The 22,996-nt window shown below is 40.0% G+C and overlaps 1 protein-coding gene across 4 annotated transcripts in view; it reads right to left on the minus strand.

Moving 5' to 3' along the window:
- Dnajc13 (DnaJ heat shock protein family (Hsp40) member C13) overlaps positions 1-22,996 on the minus strand; it is a 109,021-nt gene that overhangs the window by 31,135 nt on the left and 54,890 nt on the right. For all 4 annotated transcript variants that reach the window (XR_003844659.1, XM_021207616.1, XM_021207615.1 and 1 more), the window contains 16 exons: positions 21,964-22,067; positions 21,721-21,880; positions 20,429-20,491; positions 19,708-19,809; positions 17,898-18,002; positions 16,456-16,658; positions 15,306-15,390; positions 11,940-12,094; positions 11,433-11,478; positions 8,878-9,032; positions 7,459-7,660; positions 5,926-6,041; positions 4,853-4,931; positions 2,634-2,769; positions 559-743; positions 85-159 (listed from right to left, as the gene is read on the minus strand). Coding sequence is in view for 3 of the 4 variants with exons in the window: in XM_021207616.1 (XP_021063275.1) it covers positions 85-159; positions 559-743; positions 2,634-2,769; positions 4,853-4,931; positions 5,926-6,041; positions 7,459-7,660; positions 8,878-9,032; positions 11,433-11,478; positions 11,940-12,094; positions 15,306-15,390; positions 16,456-16,658; positions 17,898-18,002; positions 19,708-19,809; positions 20,429-20,491; positions 21,721-21,880; positions 21,964-22,067 (1,971 nt within the window). In the remaining variant the exon portion in view is untranslated. The remainder of the gene's footprint in view (positions 1-84; positions 160-558; positions 744-2,633; positions 2,770-4,852; positions 4,932-5,925; positions 6,042-7,458; positions 7,661-8,877; positions 9,033-11,432; positions 11,479-11,939; positions 12,095-15,305; positions 15,391-16,455; positions 16,659-17,897; positions 18,003-19,707; positions 19,810-20,428; positions 20,492-21,720; positions 21,881-21,963; positions 22,068-22,996) is intronic.

Genomic DNA, 22,996 nt, shown 5'->3' on the forward strand with positions numbered 1-22,996 from the left:
AAAAAAAAAAAAAAACAACAAAAAAACCCCCAGCTGATACAGCTGATATCCCAAGTGCCCATCTATCATAGAGCTTAGCCTCACCTGCACAGACATGTCACTTGGCTTACTGGAGCGATTCAGGACAGCCACACAGCGACTAAATGCCTCCTGTAATACCTGTCAAGAAAGAAGTATGCCATTAACTCTCCATTTGACTTGAAGGGTAAAAAGCCTTTTCTAGCAGGGATAAGAACACATAACCTTTTAACGTTACATGTTTGGTAACTAAACACTAACTCAATTGACAGCTGTTAAATAAGCAGGTAAAAAAGGGCCTCAGGGCTTTGCTGCCTATTAAAAGCATTCCCAGGCACGACTTTATACTCAACATTACCTTTACTGCCTGTGAACTCAGTACTCTGCCTAGAATACAGAAACTAGGATACTATGCTATCTGCTGGGATAAAGGAAAAGGAAAACTGCACTAAATTCATTTGTACTGAGATTCTGTATTGTCAAGAGCCACTTGATGTGCCTGGCCAAGTGTAAAGATCGGTGGTGGAAAGTCCCCATTACCTCTAACCCATTCTCTCTTCTGAGCTCTTCAGCATTGAGGGTTGAGCAGTTGACCGTGTGGAAAGCTAGCTCTGCAGCCGCAGGCAACAGTGGTGACTCTTTGGAGAAGAGGAGGTCATCTGAAGTCTCCATTGTTATAGTCCTAATTAGCATGGGATATCCTGCATATTTATAAGGCTGTAACTCTAAAGTAACAGAAAGACAGGGTTAAGGTCACACCAAGGCTCAGTTATGCTACCTCAAAAAATGAACAGCCCTTCTATTAAAGTCTCCTAGTTCACCTTTCCTTTTCGGTGAGCTCATGTTACGAACTACAGTATTTTCCAGTAAGTTGACTGCACTTGGCATGGAAATAACTGATTTTGCAGAATATCTACTTTCTGCCATCCAGCTGACCTTTATAATTTCTCACCGGATTACACTCTATAAGACACAGCAAGTGCCCCTGCAATCACATGGGCATTCAGCACACAACTCTCTTAAGAAGAACGAGATTCCGTGTGGAGAGCATGTTAGCACTCTGTGATCAGCTTTTTAAGAACAGGCCCCCTGTTCTTTCTATTTTACTATTTGTTTGAAACACTTACAAATCCTGAAATATGAATTGTTACTAGAAATACTAAATAGAAAATGTACTATTTGCCCAATTCTGTTCTGATAAGTACAATTAGAGGTGAAAGCTGTCATCCACAGGTAGTGTTTGCAAAAGAAAAAAACCTATTAAATGAGGCAAGGCTATGCAAATAATCAGTCATGATATATATTTTTAAATTTATTTTTTATGTGCATGAGTGTTTTGTCTGCATTTATATATGCACATTTACGCATGTCTGATGCTCTTGGTGACTAGTACAGGGAACTGGATCCTCTGGAACTAGAGGTACGGATGGTTGTAAGCTGCCACGTGGGTTCTGGGAATTGAAACTGGGTCTTATGTAAGCGCAGCCAGTCTTAACCACTGATCACTTGTCTAGCCTCTTGAGCCATGATTTTTAAGCACCTTTTAATTTCACTTGTAATTAGGAATACAGTGTTTTTATATTTTGAAGCTGATCAATAATTACCTGACTTAAGAAATAAAGTAAGCAAGTAGGTATGTGTGTTTAAAACAAACTATTCAAGATTTTGATGCAGATTTGTGACCTCATTCTTAGTTCTGGAAGCCACATAGCTAAGATGTTTTATGTACGTGGTCTCTTTAAGATATATACAAAGTGCATCCAGCAAGCTCTCCTCAATGATCCAACTGCTAAATTATCAGCTGCCCCTTCCACATTCCAGTCACAACTCCCTCTCATCCTAAGTTCCCCAGACATCAAATGCTGTTCTCAAATCCCCACCATGCGCTCTCACTTCCTTCTCTCTCCACATCATCTTACATCGTTCTTAAGCCAACAGATTATCTGCAGTAAGAAACTCAACAAAGAGTCAAATATTTCAACATACACTTAGATACTCTGGGCTTTTAACTCTAGGACTACATTCAGACAACTTTGAAATGACACTTATTTCACCAAAGCCAGTGCTTTTCTAACTATTTCAAAGGACACAGCATCTTGAGCATAACAATACGAAGTAGGAGATGTCCAATGGATAATCTTGTCAAGTTTCTTCTGCTAAAAAACACTCAAACATGCTTGTTGTTCATTCTCCACTTTCTGAGGCTGCTGGAGGCAGGTTAGGCAGTCTTTACATGTAACTAAAGATCATTAAATGGTCTTTTAAGTTTCTGATTCTACTTATTATCTTATATATAATTTAATGTGCTTGCTGCTAGATGGTAAAACACAGACCTAAACATGTAGCACCACAGAACAGAAGCATCATTTGAGAAGGAATAATGAAACCTTGCTGGCAATGCAGAATACTGAAACCCACAGGCAGCGGAGAAGGCCCACAGAAGACATTGCTTGAGCCCTTCCTCTGGAAGACAACTGCTTTCCTGATCCAAAACCTAAAATTCCTAGAGTTCATTGTAATAACAGTTCCAAATCTGTTAGAATATGTTGCAAAACGAGTAACTCAGTAAGATTAGCTAGAAAATAAACCACGATCTATCATGACAGAGGATTTACCTTCTTTATGGCGGTTGAAAAGGATGCTCTGTGTTTTCAGAATTAAAATTATATTCTCTGGATCTGGCCCATCCACTATTTTTGTTGACTTGGTACATAAAAATTCATATGCTTTATTTACTTTTTCAAACATGTCCTGTATGTAACCACAGACAATTAGGTTTTAATTGGAATTTTTTAAATTAAAACTTAAGACATAATTGGTACTTAGTTATTATAATTTATCAATTTAGCTATTTTACCTTCACATTAAGGAATTCATTCCCACTGCCATCTAGCTGGCATACTGTAAGAAGGCACTACATTCCCCCCCTGAGTAAATATCCAAGGATTTCAATTTTATGGAAGAAAAATATTTGCATAAGAATTTAAATATCTGCCGGGTGTGGTGGCGCTCGCCTTTAATCCCAGCACTCAGGAGGCAGAGACAGGCGGATTTCTGAGTTCGAGGCCAGCCTGGTTTACAAAGTGAGCTCCAGGACAGCCAGGACTGCACAGGGAAACCCTGTCTTGAAAAACCAAAAAAAAAAATAAAAATAAAAATAAAAAAATAAAAGAATTTAAATATCCTATTAAGTATACGTGAATACGCACATACTAAGGGCCTAGAGATGCACCTTAAATGGCGAGGCGCTTGGCACAAAGCCCCTGGGTTTAAAGTCCAGCACCGAGTAAACTGGGCACAGTGATACGCGTCTGTGACCCCAGAGGACAGGGGTCACAAAAGTTTAAGGTCCCTGGCTATATAAGAACTAGAGATTACCTTAGAATATGTCAGATCCTATCTCAAAAAAACAAAACAAAACAAAACAAACAAACAAAAAAAAACAACAAAAAACACAAAAATACCCAAACTTCTCCCCAAACTCCAAAATCTCAAAACAAAAAACACAAGAAAAATCCCTAAACTTAATATATACCAGATACTGACTCAACGCAGGAAAATTAATTGATAAGAACTACTACTGTTAATTTTATTCTTTAAAAACTTTTAAGTTATATTTTCATCTGTGTGGGAGGGGTAGGATGGAGGAGAAAGGAGGACCTGTGGGCTACTCGTGGGTTCATTCTCTCTTTTCACTTCTGTGTCCCTGGTTCTGTCACTGACAAGCCAGACATTCGTAGTCTGGCCCCCAGTGATACTGTGTACTGAGCGATATACCAAGCACTGTGTTACATTCTGTTCTCCTATTTAATCTGCAAAAGAGCTACTTCAGTGTGGACCCTCAATGTCTTCATGAGGACCCTGCAACTCGGAGACCCAGAAACAAAACAGTGCTCAGCAGCAGCAGGAACCCTTAGGGAAGGGCCGGACAACCGTCAGGTTCTCTACAATAGTTTATACAGTATTTTAATATCTAAAGAGTTAAGCCTGCAATTTGACAAATAATGTCAACTTTCTATTTTATTTTTCTGATGACTTTGGATTGCTGTTAAACAAAGCAATCACAACGAAAACTCATTAAACTAAAACTAAATCAAAATAAACCAGACACGAACCTAAAAGCCAGTGTTTACATTCATACAAGCAGCATCTTTTAATATCAAGTCTTCCTTCTCAGAAATACTGTATATTTCCAATTCCCTAATTCCTCACTTAGGATAAGAATTTGGGTGTCAGCCAGGCAGTGGTGACACACACCTTTAATTCCAGCACTTGGGAGGCAGAGGCAGTCAGATCTACAAGTTCAAGGCCTGTCCAGTCTACAGAGTGAGTTCCAGAACAGCCAAGAGAAACCCTGTCTTGGAAAAAACAAAAGCAAAAACAAAAGCAAAAACAAACCACAATAATACCAAAAAAAAAAAAGAAAAGAAAAGAAAAAGAAAAAGAAAAAAAAAAAGAGGAAAGAAGGAGAGAGAGAGAGAGAGAGAGAGAGAGAGAGAGAGAGAGAGAGAGAGAGAAAGCTCCCCCAAACAAACAGATTTTGGGTGTCACAGGGGAAAAACAAAACAAACACAAAACCTAAACTCCATGAACATTAATTCTTTAAGCTGTATGGTGATGACAGACCTTCAATAAAGTTTATTCATTATGATTATAAGTTATCCATTAGAGTTCATTCTCAAACAGAAATGAATGAGGCTGGGGAATAGATTTGCCCTAAACACACTAGTCAGAGGCCCAGCCCTCCCACCACCCTGAGAAGCCCAGCCACAGAGAGCAGGGCCGCAGGCAGAGACCTGCTCAGACTGGGTACCTAAGACAAGGCAGCACATACCCTTCCTTCTGGGTTCTTGTCCGGGTGGTACTTCTGTGCCAGTCTAAAGTAAGCTTTTCTGATCTTGCTTTCATCATGCCTGGAAGGAGGGAAACTGTTTGTAAATCCAGTAAGGCACATGAAAAAAGACTTAAATAATCATCTAACGTCTTTATGTCAGGAACTATATTACTGACCCCACATTTGGAATTGATCATGTAGTAGGCATCCAATTAAATCCAGTAAGATTTACGTAAGATTATATTTTTATGTTATCTTTATAGTAAAATAAGAGCTAAAAGTTCCCTAAGCAAGGCTCAACTTACAAAATTTAATTGCTTATAATATAGTTTTACCATATCTATTTAAAAAATATTATTGAATTGTATTTGGGATTTGGTAAAATAAGAAGCATGTTTTAAAATCCAGCAATCTGTCGGGCAGTGGTGGCACATGCCTTTAATCCCAGCACTTGGGAGGCAGAGGCAGGAGGATTTCTGAGTTCGAGGCCAGCCTGGTCTACAAAGTGAGTTCCAGGACAGCCAGGGCTACACAGAGAAGCGCTGTCTTGAAAAACCAAAAAAGAAAAAAAAAAAAAAAAATCCAGCAATCTGTCCAATGCGACTGCAACCTATATGATTTTGTTACTATATCAGTAAGTAAGAAAGACACCTTTACAAAGACATTTATTCTATTCTTTAAAAACATGCCTACGGCACCACTTTCTCCTACAGTGTATAGCACTATAAACCTTGCTTGGCAGGAATTCTAATCCGAACGCAGTGTCCTGGGCATACTCCAACAGCCCTTCCCCAAGCACAGCAAACACGGTAGGAGGAAGTGAGATCCAAGTGTGTGCCTGGGAGCCATGAGCCAGGTGAGGGCTAGGTGCACTGCACATTTTATTACTGTTCAAGTAAGAAAATGCAATGGTTACCAACAAGAACAGAAAAGTGTAATCTGGTTAGTAAATCTGTAATGTCAAAGTCAGTGCCTCGAATTCCAGATGATTCTCATAGGCCTTGTGTATAAGTAAGTATGGCTTTTTAAAAATGGAATCAGACATCTACTACTATAATACTGAAATAACTCACAGCCCCTGGCCTATAGGCAGATTAAGCACTTCATAAGCATCGTCTATGGACATCATAGGTGGCTTCTTTTCTACTTCCTTCTTCCAAGCGTCAAGGGAATCTTTCAGAAGCTTAACCTTAAAGACAAAGGAGCAAAAATCAGCATCTAGCAAAATAAAATAATTCAAAATATAATTTTATATTTATATAATATTTGTGCTATATTTATTTAAGTCAATGTTGGCAGCTAGGGTACTTGTTACAGAACTTCCTTCTGTTTAAGTTATATTTTTATTCTTATCCAATGTATCTTAGTAATTAACTTTTAAAGAAACATTCATAAAACACAGAAAACCTCACTTAGTAAAAGATGAAGTGTACTAAGAAAGAAAGCTCACTGTGGACCCTTTCTTAAGATCACCTACGTATTACTGCTATTCGGACACTCACACAAATGTAAACCAGAGAACTCACTGAAGCCGCAGAGGGAGGGGAGAGAGGACGGCCAATGCCTATCTCACGCCTATCCACTAAAGGAGTAGACAGTTTTAAACAGCTGTCTGAGTCTTTTATTTATTTATTTTCCTTGATATAGGCCAGGCTGGTCTTGTAATCTTCCTGCCTCAGCCTCCAAGTGATAAGGAAACACGGGGCTCCCTACCAAAGCTAATTCTTTAAAATCTGAAAATCACTAAAATGTAAGGTACATTTTCCAACGAATCAGTGACAGAGCTGATATTAAACATCTATCTCATTAACAGGCTTGTAAGTTTCCTATCATTGCATGCAGAGTTCTATCTCAGCAAGTGCTGGGCTTTTCTTTACTTGGTCTGAACACTCTGCAGAGGCAGTGACTTGTGGTACCAATGGCAAACATTTTCACATCTTTTAGATGTAAGTTCTGCTACAGAGAAAGTAACAGCATGGCCCCCCAGACCTATTTTATTCCAGCTTTCCACAGATGCAGCTCCAGGTCAGAGGAAGAGGAATCCCAAAGCCACGCCAGGACTGGCAGAGGGCATACAGAACAGGTCTGAACTCTTGCACATGCAGGAGCTATGCTTATGTGAACATTAATTATCAGAGCCCCCACTATAGACAGCAGCTAACACTTCCATCCCCCCGTTTTACAGATGAACCAAGGCTTGGTGAAATCAATGTCCCACAGAGCCAGGCACAGGCCAGGGACTGAAACTGGTCTTGGTCATAAAAGATAGAAACTTCCAGAGTTCAAAATCTACCCAAAATGCATTAATAAACTACTCAGTACACACTGCTGAAGAGAGAGACACAGAGTGTTCCTCTGACTGTCTGTCCATCTCCCCCACCCCCCGCCCCCACCTCTTCCTCTCCCTAAGACAGAGTCTCACCACTGTCTAGGCTTGCCATGAACTTTGGTTTAGGTAATCTTCCGATCTTCCCAAGCAGTGGGGACTGCAGGCGTGCGACACTGGGACTATCTAAAGGCACGTGCCTTTTTACCACAGGAGGGAATCACATGCAGAAGTGTTTAGGACTGTTTTTGCAGTTTAAGAAGGAACAAACTGAACTTACTGGGTCTTTAATTGGCCAATCTGGAAACCGGAGTGTATCACAAAGTTGTTTGAGGTAATATATATTGCAGAATAGTTCATTTTCTAGCTGTGGATAATTGATAACTGGGATGGGACAGTATTGATAAAGTGCTCTTGTATTGCTCTGCAGGCGAGGGGTGAAGTCAGCAAGATGGGCAGCAATCTTCTCTATCATGAGACGCCTACAATCACAGAAGCGTCCAGTCAGGCATTCTGAAGGGTTATTTTACTTAAAGAGAAACATGGATAATCATGCAAGAAAATTACATAAATATTCAGAACGACTCAACTATAGAGTGAGACCAAATGTTAGTCAGGGTATTTAGTCATGCTGTGTATGCTTGGTCATTCCTCCTAAAAGCTCGAGCCATTACAAGATTTGATGGTGTTTGCATGTATAGCCAGGAACTAAGGCTCACTACTGCGTTCAATGAAGCTCATTACATGGTATTATTTATTTGGCCCTAAGCTAGCAGAACTCAATTTGGTAAGAAAACTCTTTCAGGGAAAGGGATTCAGACAATTTAAGAAGAAAAATATTATATACAAAAATTATTTTTAATTTATTCATATACTTATATATTTTCCCCAAGAAAAATGATTGGCATACAGACTGTCACCATTAAAAATGGTGGCCAGCAGGGCATGGTGGCGCACGCCTTTAATCCCAGCACTTGGGAGGCAGAGGCAGGCAAATTTGAGTTCGAGGCCAGCCTGGTCTACAGAGAGAGTTCCAGGACAGCCAGGGCTACACACAGAAACCCTGACTCGAAAAAACAACAAAAAAAAGGTGGCCAGCATAAAGCAAGCCTAAAGGTTGGCCTATCCCAGAAAGTCAATGATAATAAATAGATGGTATGGAAAATGGAAAGCTGGCCTGAGAACTGAGGGACTCCAAGATCAAAAGTCATGCAGCTAAGAGAGGTGAGGGCTTCCAAAAGGCAGCTGTCACCCTGGATCTATGAACAGCCATGTCTCTCACGGACAAGTGAGGTGTATATTATACACTGCCATGCACCTACCTCTGTGTCTTGCCTTTTTCTATGTTTTCACAGGCTTCTTTCATGGCAAGTCTTTCCTTGTAATACAAGGCATGCATGCTAGAAAACACTTATCAAAATTCTTTTGGGCATCTCTTGTTTGATCTATGTATGTAGGCAAAATTTGTGAAGTACAGGCCTATTTCCAAGAATCCAAAAGCTGTGTCTTGACAGTATTTCCATTAGGGTAACAGGTCACACAGAAGCACTATTAACAGTAATTTATCAACTGTTATCATTGACACTTCTGGCCTTGTCAAAGGCTATTAGTTGAACTGGAACAGAAGGAACCTGGTAGGAACTCTTCTTGCAGTGGAGAGCTGGCCAATGCAGCTCAGCCCCCGCCAGGACTCACTCACCTCATCTCGCTGCTCCAGATTGCTTCTGGAGTGTCAAATTCACCAAGGAAAATCTCAGAAAACTTCTCAGGCTCATAATTTTCTAGGTAGCAAACCATTGCTTCAGGTAGGATATGGCCAAGTATACTTCTCTGAAAAATATCTTGTCCTTTAGTCTTAGAAAGCAACAAAAATACAAAAAAAAAAAATGTAGTTAGAATAAAATCACCTTTAAAGACTTTGATAAATGAATAATTTGAGCATTTCAAGAGAGGAGCACAAGGCCAAACGTGGTGGGGCACACTTGAATCCCAGCACTCCCAGGGCCGGGGAAGATAGATCTCCGTGAGTTCAAGGCCAGGTAACCAGGGCTATGTAGAGAAAGCTTGTCTCAGAACTCACAATCAAACACACTAACACAGTGCCCAACTAGAACAAACCACTTCTGTGCTCTAGGGAGTTGGAGGAACACAGTGACATGCGACATCAAGGGCAGCAGTAACAGCAAGCTTTGCTGCAGCCTTAACGGTCTCAGGGTCACCTACATCACCACACAGTAGTAAGGATGCTGAGCCAACCTGTGGCCATGGATCACAATGATGGACGACAAGGAAGAGCCATAGAGACATCCATCAAATCCATCATCTACCTTGTACTATTCCAATTGTTACAACTCCTACTCATACTTGCCATTCTCAAAACCAAGTAAGTCTAGTTCCTTTGGAAAATTCTTAGTGTGTGTGTGTGTGTGTGTGTGTGTGTGTGTGTGTGTGCGCGTGCGTGCGTCTCTGTCTCTGTGTGTTTGAGTCTAAGTCCACATGACAAGGCATGCCTGTGGAGATCAGAGAACAACCTGTAGAACTAGGCTCCTACCTTCCACCATATGGGTCCTTAAACCTCAACTCAGATCTCCAGGTCTGGCAGCAAGCACCTTTACCTGTTTAGCCATCTCATCTCATTAGCCATGAAATCCAGATCTAAAGAGGCTGCTCTCATACAATGTGTATAAAATTTAAGGGGTACAGGGGCTTCATTTAAAGTAATTACAACTAACTGGATTAAGAAGTCCACATCTGGCTCACAATTTAATATGCATAATATCATAAAATCATAAAACTCTTCTTTCTTAGGATGGCCATCTGGCCCTCGGGAACATAAACGCCTTCCTCCCTTCTATCAAAGGTAGCATGCTTTCCTTCTCCAGGATAGCAACAGAAACGGAAAGCAAGCATTTGCCACTTGGTATAGAAACAAATTCAAAAGGGGGCATTTTCAGACATTTTGCCAACAATAATGATAAATTTACTGTTAAACTTCTGGAAAAAAATCTGCTGTTCTGCTTTCTAGAGTGCTATTATTTGGTAATTCCTATATATAGAACATTGCTGTAATTATTCAAAAATATATAAGTGAATAATTTCTGAAATAAAAAAGTTTTCAGGGTCTTAGGAGACAGCTCCAACTGTTATGGCGTTTTCCACAAGCATGAGGACTTTAATTTAGATGCCCAGAACCCACATCAAAGCATAATAGGCAGCATGAGCTGTAATCCTGGACCTGGGAATGCAGGGAGATGACACAAGGACAGGCAGACTCCTGGAGCTCACTGAGGAGCCAGCCCAGGCAAAACATCAGTCTTCAGGTTCAGTGAGAGAGCTTGTCTCAAAACCGAGGTGACTAGACAGACATCTCAGGCTGACCTCTGGCCTCCACATAGGTACTCAGGACACACACACAGGCACACACACACACCCCATGCCCAGTTGTTTTAAGATATTACCTATCTACTGATGCCCAAATGACTAATACTGTATTATATAATTATTTTCTATCACTAAAGATAGATTCTATACTATCTATTTCTATATTAGATAGACATGCTATTTAAGTATCATTATTTCTAAGTATCACTATTTCTATTCTTAATACTTAGTGTATTATCACTACTTCTATCTGAAGTGAAAGGCTGCCACCATCTGTTTCCCTTTAATAGCGCCAGGCAAGCTTGTTACTTTCAGGGCTTCACTACTGTCTTGGCGTCTAACACACTGAAGTGGTGCGACAATCCTCAGTGTCTTCAACAGCGGCTGGCTTTGGGTAAAATCTAAAACTTAAATGCTCTAGCAAGAGCCTAGCGAACCTGGAGCACCCGCCAATGACAGTGGAGTCTCTGTAAAGTACAGTTCACAGGTAAGGGCAAGAGTACTCTGAGAGCAGGCGAACGCAGCGCAGCTTCAAAGAAACCTCAGAGCATGTCTGCCTTGGGGTCTGAGCCAAAAAGCTCAAGCATTACTGAATCTTAAGAGATTTCAGTATATGATTAAATCTGTATAAAAACCACCAAAAGCTATCAAAGGGTAATTCATGGTTGTGATTTCAGTGTAAGCACATTTTACTTTCATTTTAAACATCTGCTTAGCCTTTTTATGTGCGGGTACTGCAAAGAATGTGAATGAATTACTAAACATAATGCCTACTTTCAAGCACTGATAAGCAGGACCTGCAGACACCTAAACTGAGCACCTAAACAGACAGCACACTCAGGTCTGTGTTCAGGGGTCGGCTAAAGTGCTTACCTCCTCAGACTTGAAAGCCTGTTTGGTATGTGTATATTTTAAAAACCTAGAAAAAAAAATAGTTATCTTTCAGATAGAGAAACTGATCAGGTTTTAGTCTGAAGGTTTCTAAAGACTGGATCATAAATAAATTTTAAAACGGTGAAAAAACAAATAAAAGGGCAACTCATAAATCTATATTCAAAGGCCTGAAGTGTGCCATAAACATTTTGATGATCATCTTAAGGGTTACATAGTAATATAAAAAATATTTATTTTAGACAGCAAAATATAAAACTCCATGGATAGCATAAATGTATTTATTGAAATATATACATACATATAGTAAAATAAATTTCAAATACTAGTTCTAGTAAACTGGCACAATTCTTTTCTTCTACTTTCCAAATGTTTAGATATTTTAATTAAGATAATGATCATAATGAAAAAGCAATGCTGCAAAAGTTCCTATTAAGCGTACCTACATATAACTGTAAGTAATTTAAGACAGTGTCTTCATGGTCTTACCGAGCAACAGGAAGCACGTTGGAACCTGTATACATCATGATGAAGAAAAACACTCCACTGAGATAGAGGCGAGGTAACTGTGGGTTATCTTGCATAATGTGATGTAATAAGATGGCAACCTTCTCAACAAGGATAGGGTCAAAGGTCAGCAGTAACTGAAAAAGCAAATAAAATGTTTTGCTCAGTGAGTTATGCTGAGGTTATCGTTTCTTACATCCATGGGACTCAATAAACTTGTTATCAGACTGGAAACCGACTTAAAAAGGGCTCATTCTACATTTAATACAGATAGTAATGCAGTAAACTGTTGAGAACTGATCAAAATATGGTCAGATAAAAGCCTGAATGTGTCCAAAGCTAGTTTTGTTATGTTGTTCAGGTAAAGTTGCTTGTTTGAGAGTATTTCTAATGCACATGCATGTGCTGTCTACATGTGTGTTTATGTGCACATGATCATGGGTGTATACACTCATGTCATGCGTCTGTGTTGCGTTAGTTTCAAGTAAATGACATGATAAAAACCTCTCTGAAGGACACTGGACTTGACAAGAACAAGAATGAGAAGCAGGGCTAAAGTGCAACTCAGAGGCTGCCACTACCACAAGGCCCTGAAAGACAATGGGCTCTAGGACACTGTGGGACCCTCAGACCACTCACTACATCCAGGCTAACAAAGATCTGAGCAGAACTGCTCTGAATGTGTGCTAAGCCATTTTAGTTATACTTATTATTTACATAATAAAGGTGTCATTTCAATTTTCAATGAATATTTGCTTCCAAAGAACCCCAAATTTGAAGTTAATTGCTACTAGTAAAAACAAAACCAGCATATAATGTAGGGTGTAAGCAATGGCTCTATTGACGGGATGATAGTTTCAGGGAGATGAGGACAGAGTGTAATGCAAGCACTGGCTCTTGGTGACAGGCCAATCGTCTAGACTCCGTTGTGAGAAAGAACAACTGTTTGTCTTTTAAGTCACTATTAAATTTCTCTTGCTTTAAGTCCTATCTGCTCAACAAGGCAGTCAGTGTTCTACTCTATGACAAGGTTTAGGAAGGAACAGTCAAGGACAATCATATAGAATTTTCTCAAATGTTAAGACAGATGTAGCTTGAGATTAGGTATAGGGAAACAGCAAATCTTGAGTTTTGCATTACATTAACAATTACAATCAACAACAGAGTATTTCAAGTTGTCCTGCACAAGAAAACCGAGACTATCCATTCACTGTGCACTATACCACTCACTGATTTCTTAAGCTGTGCTGTCCGTCATATGGCCAAAACAGTGAGCATCCTACATGAAATAAGACACAGGACCCTATCTAAGCAGGGCCCAGTGTTTGGAAAACTGCCTGAGTTACCTGTGTTCCAGCAAGATAAAGTGCTCCTTTAAACTACAGGGAAAGTTACTTTTAAGAAATATTTAGAACCCAGTATAAAATAAACAGGCAAATATGCCATCAGAAGATGCTAAATTTAGCAGGGCATGGTGGCACACACCTTAATCCTAGCACTCAGAAAGCAGAGGCAGGGAGAGCTCTGGCAGTTCAGGACAAGCCAGCCAGGTTTACACGGTGAGTTCCAGATGAGAGTATTTCTTTCGAGGAATGGGGGCCAAATTCATCACATTTTTCCTTTCTTTTCAGATACCACTAAAAGTTTTGATTATTCAAAATAGATACCCTTCATTGACCAAGTTCCATTTGATCCAGACAATGCTTAAGTATTTTTCAACCATCTTGACCTCAAATGCAATGCTCCTTGCATTTACTTTTTTCTTTTCAGTATTAGAAACCTTGGAGAATGTTTGGGAGACAATTTTCTGGGTACTTTATGTTCATGTTGACAGGATCCAATGAGCACAAATCCCTTTCTTTTCGTATTACCTCAGATACATACTCACTTGATCTTCTGGGATTGGCTAGTAACAGTTAAAAAAACCTACAGTGCACTTTCACTTAGAAATATGAACAGAAATGTCCATAATAGGGAAGTATATGTATAAGCATGCTGTGGTGGTTTGAATAAGAATGGGCCCCCCATAGGCATATATTTGAATGCTTATCACCAGGGAGTAAAATTCTTTACTAGAATTAGAAAGATTAGGTGTGACTTTGCTGGAGGAAGTGTGTCACTAGGGATGGGCTCAGCTTGTTCTCTCTCCTTGTGGATCAGGATGCAGCTCTCAGCTAACTTTCCAGCACCAAGCCTGCCTGCTGCCAGGCTGCTATTGGACTATGCTTCTGAATCTGTAAGCAATCCTCCCATTAAATGGTTGTTTTTATATGAGTTGCCTTGGTCACAGTGTCTCTCTACAGCAATTGAAAAGTTACTATTAACATATGCTCATGCTGGTCAAATAAATAAAAAAGGTGTTAATTATGTTCTCAAGTTCAGAAATCAGTGATTTCCATATAATGTAACACATAAATGTAAGAACATATAAACTGTCACTCTCAATGTCAAATGGCAAAAATCATTACCACAGATCATAAGTCTACATAGTATTAATGGAAAAATGAGTGCATACTTCTAAGAATGTAATAATAAGGAAAAAACAGGAAGTTTACCTAAATATCTCTAAAGTTTATGCTAGTCTCAGGTGTAGGTACTGTAAATTCCATAAGAACAGCACAATGCAGAAAGAAAGGAAATTTTAAGATACTTTACATATCCAACTCTATGTTTTGGCGTGGTTGCTAAACAAAAGAAAACAAACCCTCATCTGAAAACAGTCAAACCCTGAGGAAAACACTAGTGAGGTGTGCTCCACCTGTCAGAGGAATGACCACGCCCTGATCTGTGGGCTGCTACATCCCCTGCATCCCCATGCTAATCTGCAACACAAAGGAGAGCACCATTGCAGCTCCCACAGTGGTGTGACTTCGAAGAATAAACTCTAAATAAAATCCCTTTTGGGTGAATCTGGGATTTGAAGATATCACACATTTTGTTTACAGTATACCCAGATTAAAAACCCAGTTTAGAATCCAGAACTATGGCTACAGAGATGGCTCCACAGTTAAGAACACAGACTGCTCTTGTAGGAGATCTGGATTTGGCTCCCAGCACCTACAACACAGCTCACAACCAGGTGTAAGCCCAACCCAGGGGACCTGCTATGCTTTTCTGGCCTCCAGGGGTAACAGGGACGCACATGGCACACAGACATATACACAGGAACACCCATACACACTAAAAATAAACAAGACTTGAAAATAAGAATAAGTGAATAAATGAAACAAATGCAGCTTGGGGTTCAGCTCTATGAAAACGAAATGGATTATAAAAAGATAAGAGCTACAGTCCGATCACATGGTTTTTTACAATAGTGTCCTAGGTTGGCAGCACGAGAGGACCCACCTGGATGACATGGGGAAGGCAGGTGCTATCTGACAGCAGTCTTTTCACTCTGGGCAGAGGACGAATGATGGCATTATCCTGGTCCCTAGAAAATATTTCCTACGGTCAACATTTACTGTATTTCCTGGAAAGTGTGTACTCAGAGCATACAGCATTCTACCAGGCATGAAGCAAGTTACCTTCCTCTTTTGTAAATGAAGACTAAGCTCTCATACAGCTGGGAACATGATTAGGTATTTGGTTTAAATCTACTGGCTGTTTAATATGACTTCATTTCCTTCCATAAGTTTTCCTTGAAAAACAGTACCCTAGAAGAGCCAAAGACTCTTATTTATTATTTAATTGATTAAACTTTGTGTTGTCTAAAACACTGTCTGTGGACAGTCCCCCCAAAGGTTCTATCAAGCTTTATCAAAGAAACTTAAACCTTAGTTTAATGATGGTCAGTACTCTTCAAATATAGCTTTAATTAATGCACTACTATTTCTAAATATTAACTGTATGGCTCCAAATCTAATCTGAGTTTTAAAGATCTAAGGATGAACACAGTGTTATAAGTATTTTCTAGTAATTTCTAACTAGCAGATAATCTTTAGAATAGCATTAAAACAAAATAATGCGTGTACAAATATTTTATGAAGACTGAAATATTCTACCTAGGTAAAGGTCACAAATGTGCTTGTTACTACAGGAAACAAATCCTCTCCTGTAATGGTCCTGTGGAGTGAGCTGTGGACTGACCATCATCCCATCTTCAGCGGCAGGCCTGGCCAGCCTGGCACATCAAGATCTGGCACCTACCCCTGACATGGACTACAGATAGCTGTTTCCAACCATTCCTATCTAACCCATATAAATATTAGGATTGTTACCACTGCTAGAGCCCAGCTAGTACATAAAAATTGTGGAAGATTATTTGGCACCCCTCAGAAGAGGCTGTTTTCAGTTTTTACCACATCAACATAACTTGCCAACTATTTCTTTATAACTATTTCAAGGAAGCAGTATCCCAAGTCACATAGGACACCTCTGTTAAACTGCTATATATAGTAAGTAACCTTGTAACATTACAGAGTACATATCCACATAATGGGGAGGAGAGGAAGGCTGAGAGTCCCTGTTAGTCATAAAAACATTAATGACATTGTACCTGCTTGGAAAATATCCACACATTGTGATCAACATGTTCAGTATTAAGGTAGCAAGGTCAGTTTCATTCAGAACAGCCTGCCCACTGGCTAACAGGCACCACTTAAGCTGAGGTATCGCCTGGAGCGGTCGCCATCCATCCATGCCTTGAGCCCAACATCTGGTTTTTGCATTCAACATTCCTTTGGCCCATAATTCTTGCATCTTAATTGATTGAAGGCATCATTATTACAAACATAATATCAAATGAAACATTTGCCAATGTTTTCTATATCAGTACGGTACATAAAAAAAAAACATTCCACTATGAGACAGTTATGTGCCAGCATGGCACATATACTAGGAATACACAAGATCTTGCCAGCAGCTTTTCAGGAACCCAAAGTTGACAATTAATGTAAGAATAAGCACTCAACTGGCCAACAGAAGAGTACAAAGACCACTGGAAAATGCACAAATAATAGGCAGAGTGGACAATAACCAAATTATGTCAGAGAAGGCTTGGCTCTCTTAAAACTGTTTTGGTCAAATTCTGACTGAGCCTAAAAGGCTGAGGCGAGGAGGATAGGGTCAAACACTGTAGTGAAGGAGGATGCTCTTGCCTCCAGAATTAACAGATACTCCCTGATCTTTGGTACATATTAAAAATTTGATCATACCATGGGAAGTCTGAAACTATGAGGTTCAACACATTAGTTTTTTTCTGGGTGTGTGTGTGTGGGGGGGGAGGACTGGGCTTCAGTACGCAGCTGGGATCAGAGTAAAACACTAGCATGGCTTCAGCAGGATAAACACTTTCTGTCCCTTCCCCACACTGTTAAACATTTATTTAGTACCAAACTTATTCAGTACCATATCACTAGGATCGTAATCATTACTGTATACTATTCACTGAAAACTCTACAGTACTTCCTGAGTGACAGTAGTGTAACAACTGCCTTATAAGATTCCATGTAACACTCAGTACACAGATGTACATCTCTAGAACCCTAAGTCACCTAATTCTTAGGAGGAAACAGGGTTACACGACACTGGTACTGAACCCAGTAATCAGATAAAGCGCTGCACTTCTTGGAGCTGGAGAGATGGCTCTCAAGATGAGAGCAATTCCTGCTAAGTCAGAGGACTCAGTTCCCAGCACCCACATTAGGTGACTCATAAACCATATCCCTCCAGTTCTGGGGCATCTGATGCCCTATTCAGGCCACCTGGGGCACCTGCACCAATGTGGCATACGTTTAATAAAAATAGTATCTAAACTTAAATACTGCACATCTATATGAGTACTAAATAAGAGGGCATAAGAAGACAGGCCTGCCAGGTATGACGCTGCTCATCTGTGTTGTGGGTATCTATTGGGATACATGGTAAAATCTGGAAGAGTCTTTCTTAAAGAAAAAACAACAAAGCAGACATTCCAAGAAGTTTGTCCACAGCACACACCTCATGAAATCCATATGGCCCACTCCTTTCTTTGTCTGCGTTGCCAAAATACCACTCCTTCTCACTCTCTCTCTTCATATCTGGAGACGCTTCAATCACATTGCTCTATGATAGAAGACATAAAACAACTTACACAGTACCAAATTTGGTCTCAAGATTTTTTTTTTCTTTTAAATTCCTTCAGAAATAGGACCAAATACCCAAGGAACAGTCAATGTTATTTCTTTGTTAACAAACAAACAAACTAACTAACAATTTCCTAAATTCACTCATTTATCTATAAATTTAAGGAAACCTATATTCCCTATAGCCATTAATAAATTCTCAGGGCACTAAAATTTCAGTAGCAAAGAGCACTACAAATAATTATATAATAAACAAATATTAACCTGAAACTATGACGTCCAACATATTAAAGTTTTCGGGGCAGGGGTGTGACTGGGCTTCAGTAAGCAGCTAGGATCAGTGTCAAAGCACCAGCACAGGCTTCAGCAGGATAAACCCTCGCATCCCTTCCCCACGCTGTTAAACCAGGAGCTGCCGCTGCTGCTGGGCTGGGCTTCTGCACATGCTTAGGTTCTACCTGAAGACCTCTCTGTAGAGTGAGCTATAACTTCACCAGGGAAACATTTCCTAATCTACTCCTATGATAAGCAGCGGGGTCTCAGCCCATCGTAGCTTTAGTGAGTCACAGGCACCTACCTACCTGCTCAAACATACTCAAGTAGGGCAGAAGTGGGCAGCAATCTATTCCCTGCACCTCCCTACCTCCACCTTGTACCCACACCTTCCTTCCCATTGATTATAAATATCAATATGGGGACACAGAACCATGAACTCAGACTGCTGCCAACTTCCAGAATCACAGTCAAAACTAAAATTATAAAAACTGTTTTTTTTTAAATAATTTTCTCTCTTAGCATCACAGACAATTCTTAGTTTTTTAATATTTTGGGAAGATAAGAGTTTTTAATGTAAGTTTCGTGTACCATGGTTTCTAAATAACTCCTGCAATGATCAGCTTTCAGAGTCAAACTGTAAATAAAACAAAATTGCTAAACAAACTGTAAATAAAGCACAAATGAGCTTCTTGGCTCTAACTGGTTCTGAGCTTCCAGGTGACTGTGACAAGGCACTTAGGCTCCGCTCTTCAGGTTCTGTGCTGCAGAAGAGTGATGGTAACCACCACGCAGGGCCACTGAGGGGTTTAGAGTGTGAATGGATTCCAGAGCAGTACTTAGTAGACTACTACGATGGTGTTTAACAAGGGCTGTGATTTTTATTACTCATACCTAAACCCCAAATTGCCCCATTCTAAAATGTTTAAAAGGCTCTTTTTGCCATAAATATCTTGAACCAGAAAAATGTATCTGAAGACATAAAACATCAAATAGGTCAAAATATAGATCTTTCTTTAAATCAAGTACCAGAGAAGGCGTGGTGGCTTTGTCCTGTTATATGGTTTGAATAATGGGGCATTTCCCCAGTGGCCTTAGGGCAAAACATATTCTTGATGTTTGTCAATGATGATGTTCTAGTTACATATCCAATAATTAACTGAACGGTCACATTGTATTAAAACCAAGCTACTTTTTAGTGATACAGTTACTTTACCATAAAAGATAAATGTTATCAAGTAATAAAACTGATGGTAATAATTCCTTTTTTTTTCATGCATTAATCTCCCAGCATTCATACTACTGTAATTAATGGAGAAACACAAACTCATTTGCAGATTTCAAAGAGTCTAGTGAGTCTAAAATTGTATCCAAAGAACACAAAGCTTGAAGAAACTAGAACGCAAACATACCTGCAAGGGGACTGTCGCTCGGCTCACATGGAGATGTGCAAGAGTTAGCAAGTCCACAAGAATTCTAATGCCGTTTGAGTCCATGAGATCCTTAATGTTTTTCTGAAAGAGGAAAGAATTTTTGTATAATTGAAAGCCTTTCTCTTCAATAGGTACTGTAACCTAGAACACTCTCTAGGATGAGCACATGTGGAATTTCTTTATAGACATGCTGGCATGCAACCATACTTACTTGGCATTTGTAGGATTGAAAAGACAAAATTATATCATAAAGAGATCATGTAAGAATGTCCATTTAATATAGTCTGAGTAAGCACTTTCCTCCCCCAATAAAGACAAAGTGGCATGATAAACCCTAGCCCTACAATTATCCTGCCCATCAGTAAACATGTTATCCAATAACCAGAAGTAAAATGGTACATTAAAGAACTCTTCCATGTTCCAACTTATGCGGTGCTGCACACACATAGGGGAAGCTCTACCTCTGAGCCATACCTCCAGCACCTCCTGTCTGTTTCTGTAAACATAAAGGACTAGGCTCCATTTAGCGCCTGGAATACCAGGACAGAACACTCAGGAAAACCAGCAAACCTTTCCCCTCTATAAACTCAGTTTTCTCATCTTAAGAGAAAAGCAGCACCCGTGGGTGATCGACTGACAGGTTAGCAGTGCTTGGGCGCATGCCTGGGAGGTGACAGTGCATTTATAGGGAATACTGTACCTTATTAAGGATCAGCTTGTTGAGGAAGAGGATCAGCCTATCCCGCTCAAGTTTATCAGTGCACTGATGAAATAAATGACAATTTAGTCAACAGTGGATAAAAAAATCCAGAGACAGCTTCACAAAATCAACTGACAGCTCCTAAGAAATATCAGTTCTGAAATAGTAAAGAAACAATTACAGCTGTCTGCCTGTCAAATTACTCCAATTCTTAAGTGTTTTACTTTACATGCAATTTTGTAGCACTTATCTAATTTCCTGGAGGGGAAGATATTCTTATGTCATTACAGAGACTCCTATATCAGCTTTTAGGAGACATGAAGTGAATTCCTCAGACTTGTAAATGGTTCACTAAAATGAACATCAGTGAGAAGGAAAAGGTGTGTGCTTAAAGCACGGTGTGCTCAGAGTCCTCCAGTTTCTTGGAATGATAGTTAGGATTCTGGACTGAACAACAGGCACAGTGGTGCAGGCACTCATTCTAGCATTTGGAAGGCTGAAACAAGAAAGATCCCAAGTTCAAAGGCAGCCAGAGCTACACATTGAGTTTGCAGCCAGCCTACACCACTGAGAAAGCTCCTGACCACCACACCCCTCCCCACCAACATACACACAAACCAAAGAGAACAAAGGACTCAATGGTGCTGCCCAGGTTAGTGCTAGCAACTGGGTTTCCACACTGACTGTGCTTCATGAACTTTCCACAAAGCAATGCCTCAGAGTTGACAACAATCACGGTTGGCTGTTCTGAAAACTGGTGAAACTGCTCTCTTTCATACAGTGTGTTAACATTAAAATGGTTAAAACAGAAGAATATAAATACTAATGCAAGAATGAAGGGCATACTCTGCATCACAAACATCACAGCCAAGTCCACTCCACCCCAACGCTCAAGTGTTGAATGGTAAGCTGCATAAAACAAAATATAAGCTAACTTATTTCCTTTTTAAAAATCACCAGTGTTCTAAGCAACTTCACTGTCTTCACACTTTAAAATTTAATGTCAGAAACATTTATGATTTTTTCCAAAATGAAAACTCAAAGATACAACTCCAGAAGTTACTATTTCTATTATATACCTCTTGCTTTCTCCCACATTTAAGGTTGGCAAAGTCACCAAAGTTGCTCAAAATCAAGAGCTGAAAAAACAAACCAGTATTTTCCTATGCCTTCTAGTAAAATTTAAATAACTGTAATAGCTATTACAGAGAAACTCATGCAGAAAGTCACTGTGACAATGCCATCAGCTTAGTTTTGACGCTATCAGCACCCTTGCCCCACAGCGTCCTTACCCTTTCTAACATCCCAATGATGTATCTCGTATCTGTGAAGGGCCCTATTTCTTCATGGCATCTGCCGTAAACGATAGCAAGGGCTTGTAAACACAGACACTTCATGTTAACTTTTGGAGTGAGCAGGAAGCGGTGGTAGAGCTCATTGAAAAATTCATACCTAGATTTAAAAAGAGATTCAATAGAAACAACCAGGAAACAAATAGCGACAGCAAATCCATGGAGATATGAAAAGAGACTCACGATCTTTTTATTGATCCACTTTCTTCATTTTCATCCTCCTCCAATAACAATCTCAAGTAATAGTCTCCTATTTTGATTTCCTCTGCCAGGCACTCGTATTTAACCTTTATTTACAAATATAAACACCAGTTTAGATTATAACAGATTTTTTTCCTATTCATGGTTTAATACTTGTTTTCTTTCCTTTTGATTTTTTCAAGACAGAGTTTCTTTGTGTAGCCCTGGCTATTCTGAAACTCACTCCCTCTGTAGAACAGGCTGGCCTCAAACTCAAGAGATCTATCTGCCTCTGCCTCCTAAACGCTGGGATTAAAGGCATGCCCCACCATGTCTGTCTGAGTTTAATCATAAAAAAAGCCAAAATAGGTAATATACTGTGTGTGTATTTATGTGTGTGTATGTGTCCAAGCATGTGTAAAGGCCAGAGGTCAACACCGGGAATAACCCTCTATAGGGCTCTATCTAAAGGAATTTGCCATCCTGTCTAGACCAGCTGTTCCTGAGCTATGGGATCTGCCATCTCCACCTGTACCTGACCAACAATTCAGGTGCAAACGTGTGCTGCCATGTTTGCACTGCCCGGTCCCCTCTATGTTTTATTATATGTATGAATATTTTGCTGGCATGTAAGTCTGTGCACATGGGTGCAGTGCCTGTGTAAGCCAGAAGGGGGCAATGAATCCCTTCGGAGTGGAGGTACCATTGGTTCTAGGAACTAAACTCTGAAGAACAGCCAATGGCATCTCTCTAGTGGCACACTCAGCATTTTAGTGTGGGTGCTGGGAATCTGAACTTGGCCACTGAGCCATCTCCGACACGTTATGCATGGCTGTGCTGCATCAGTTTGGAGTTCCACAGTTGTGCAGAGGAGACAGCCTTCCCTGCAGTACTGACTGCCCGCCTCACAAAGGCTGCTTCAGCATGGCCTTTATGCCTGGTCAACATCAAGGCCTCATATCAACATGGTAAGCACATCTTAACCTCAGGAGCCCTTCTCGACTGTCGGGGTATGGGATGTGTGAGGGAAACCCCA

Source organism: Mus pahari, chromosome 10 (genome assembly GCF_900095145.1).
Source record: "Mus pahari chromosome 10, PAHARI_EIJ_v1.1, whole genome shotgun sequence".
NCBI classification, from domain to species: Eukaryota; Metazoa; Chordata; class Mammalia; order Rodentia; family Muridae; genus Mus; species Mus pahari.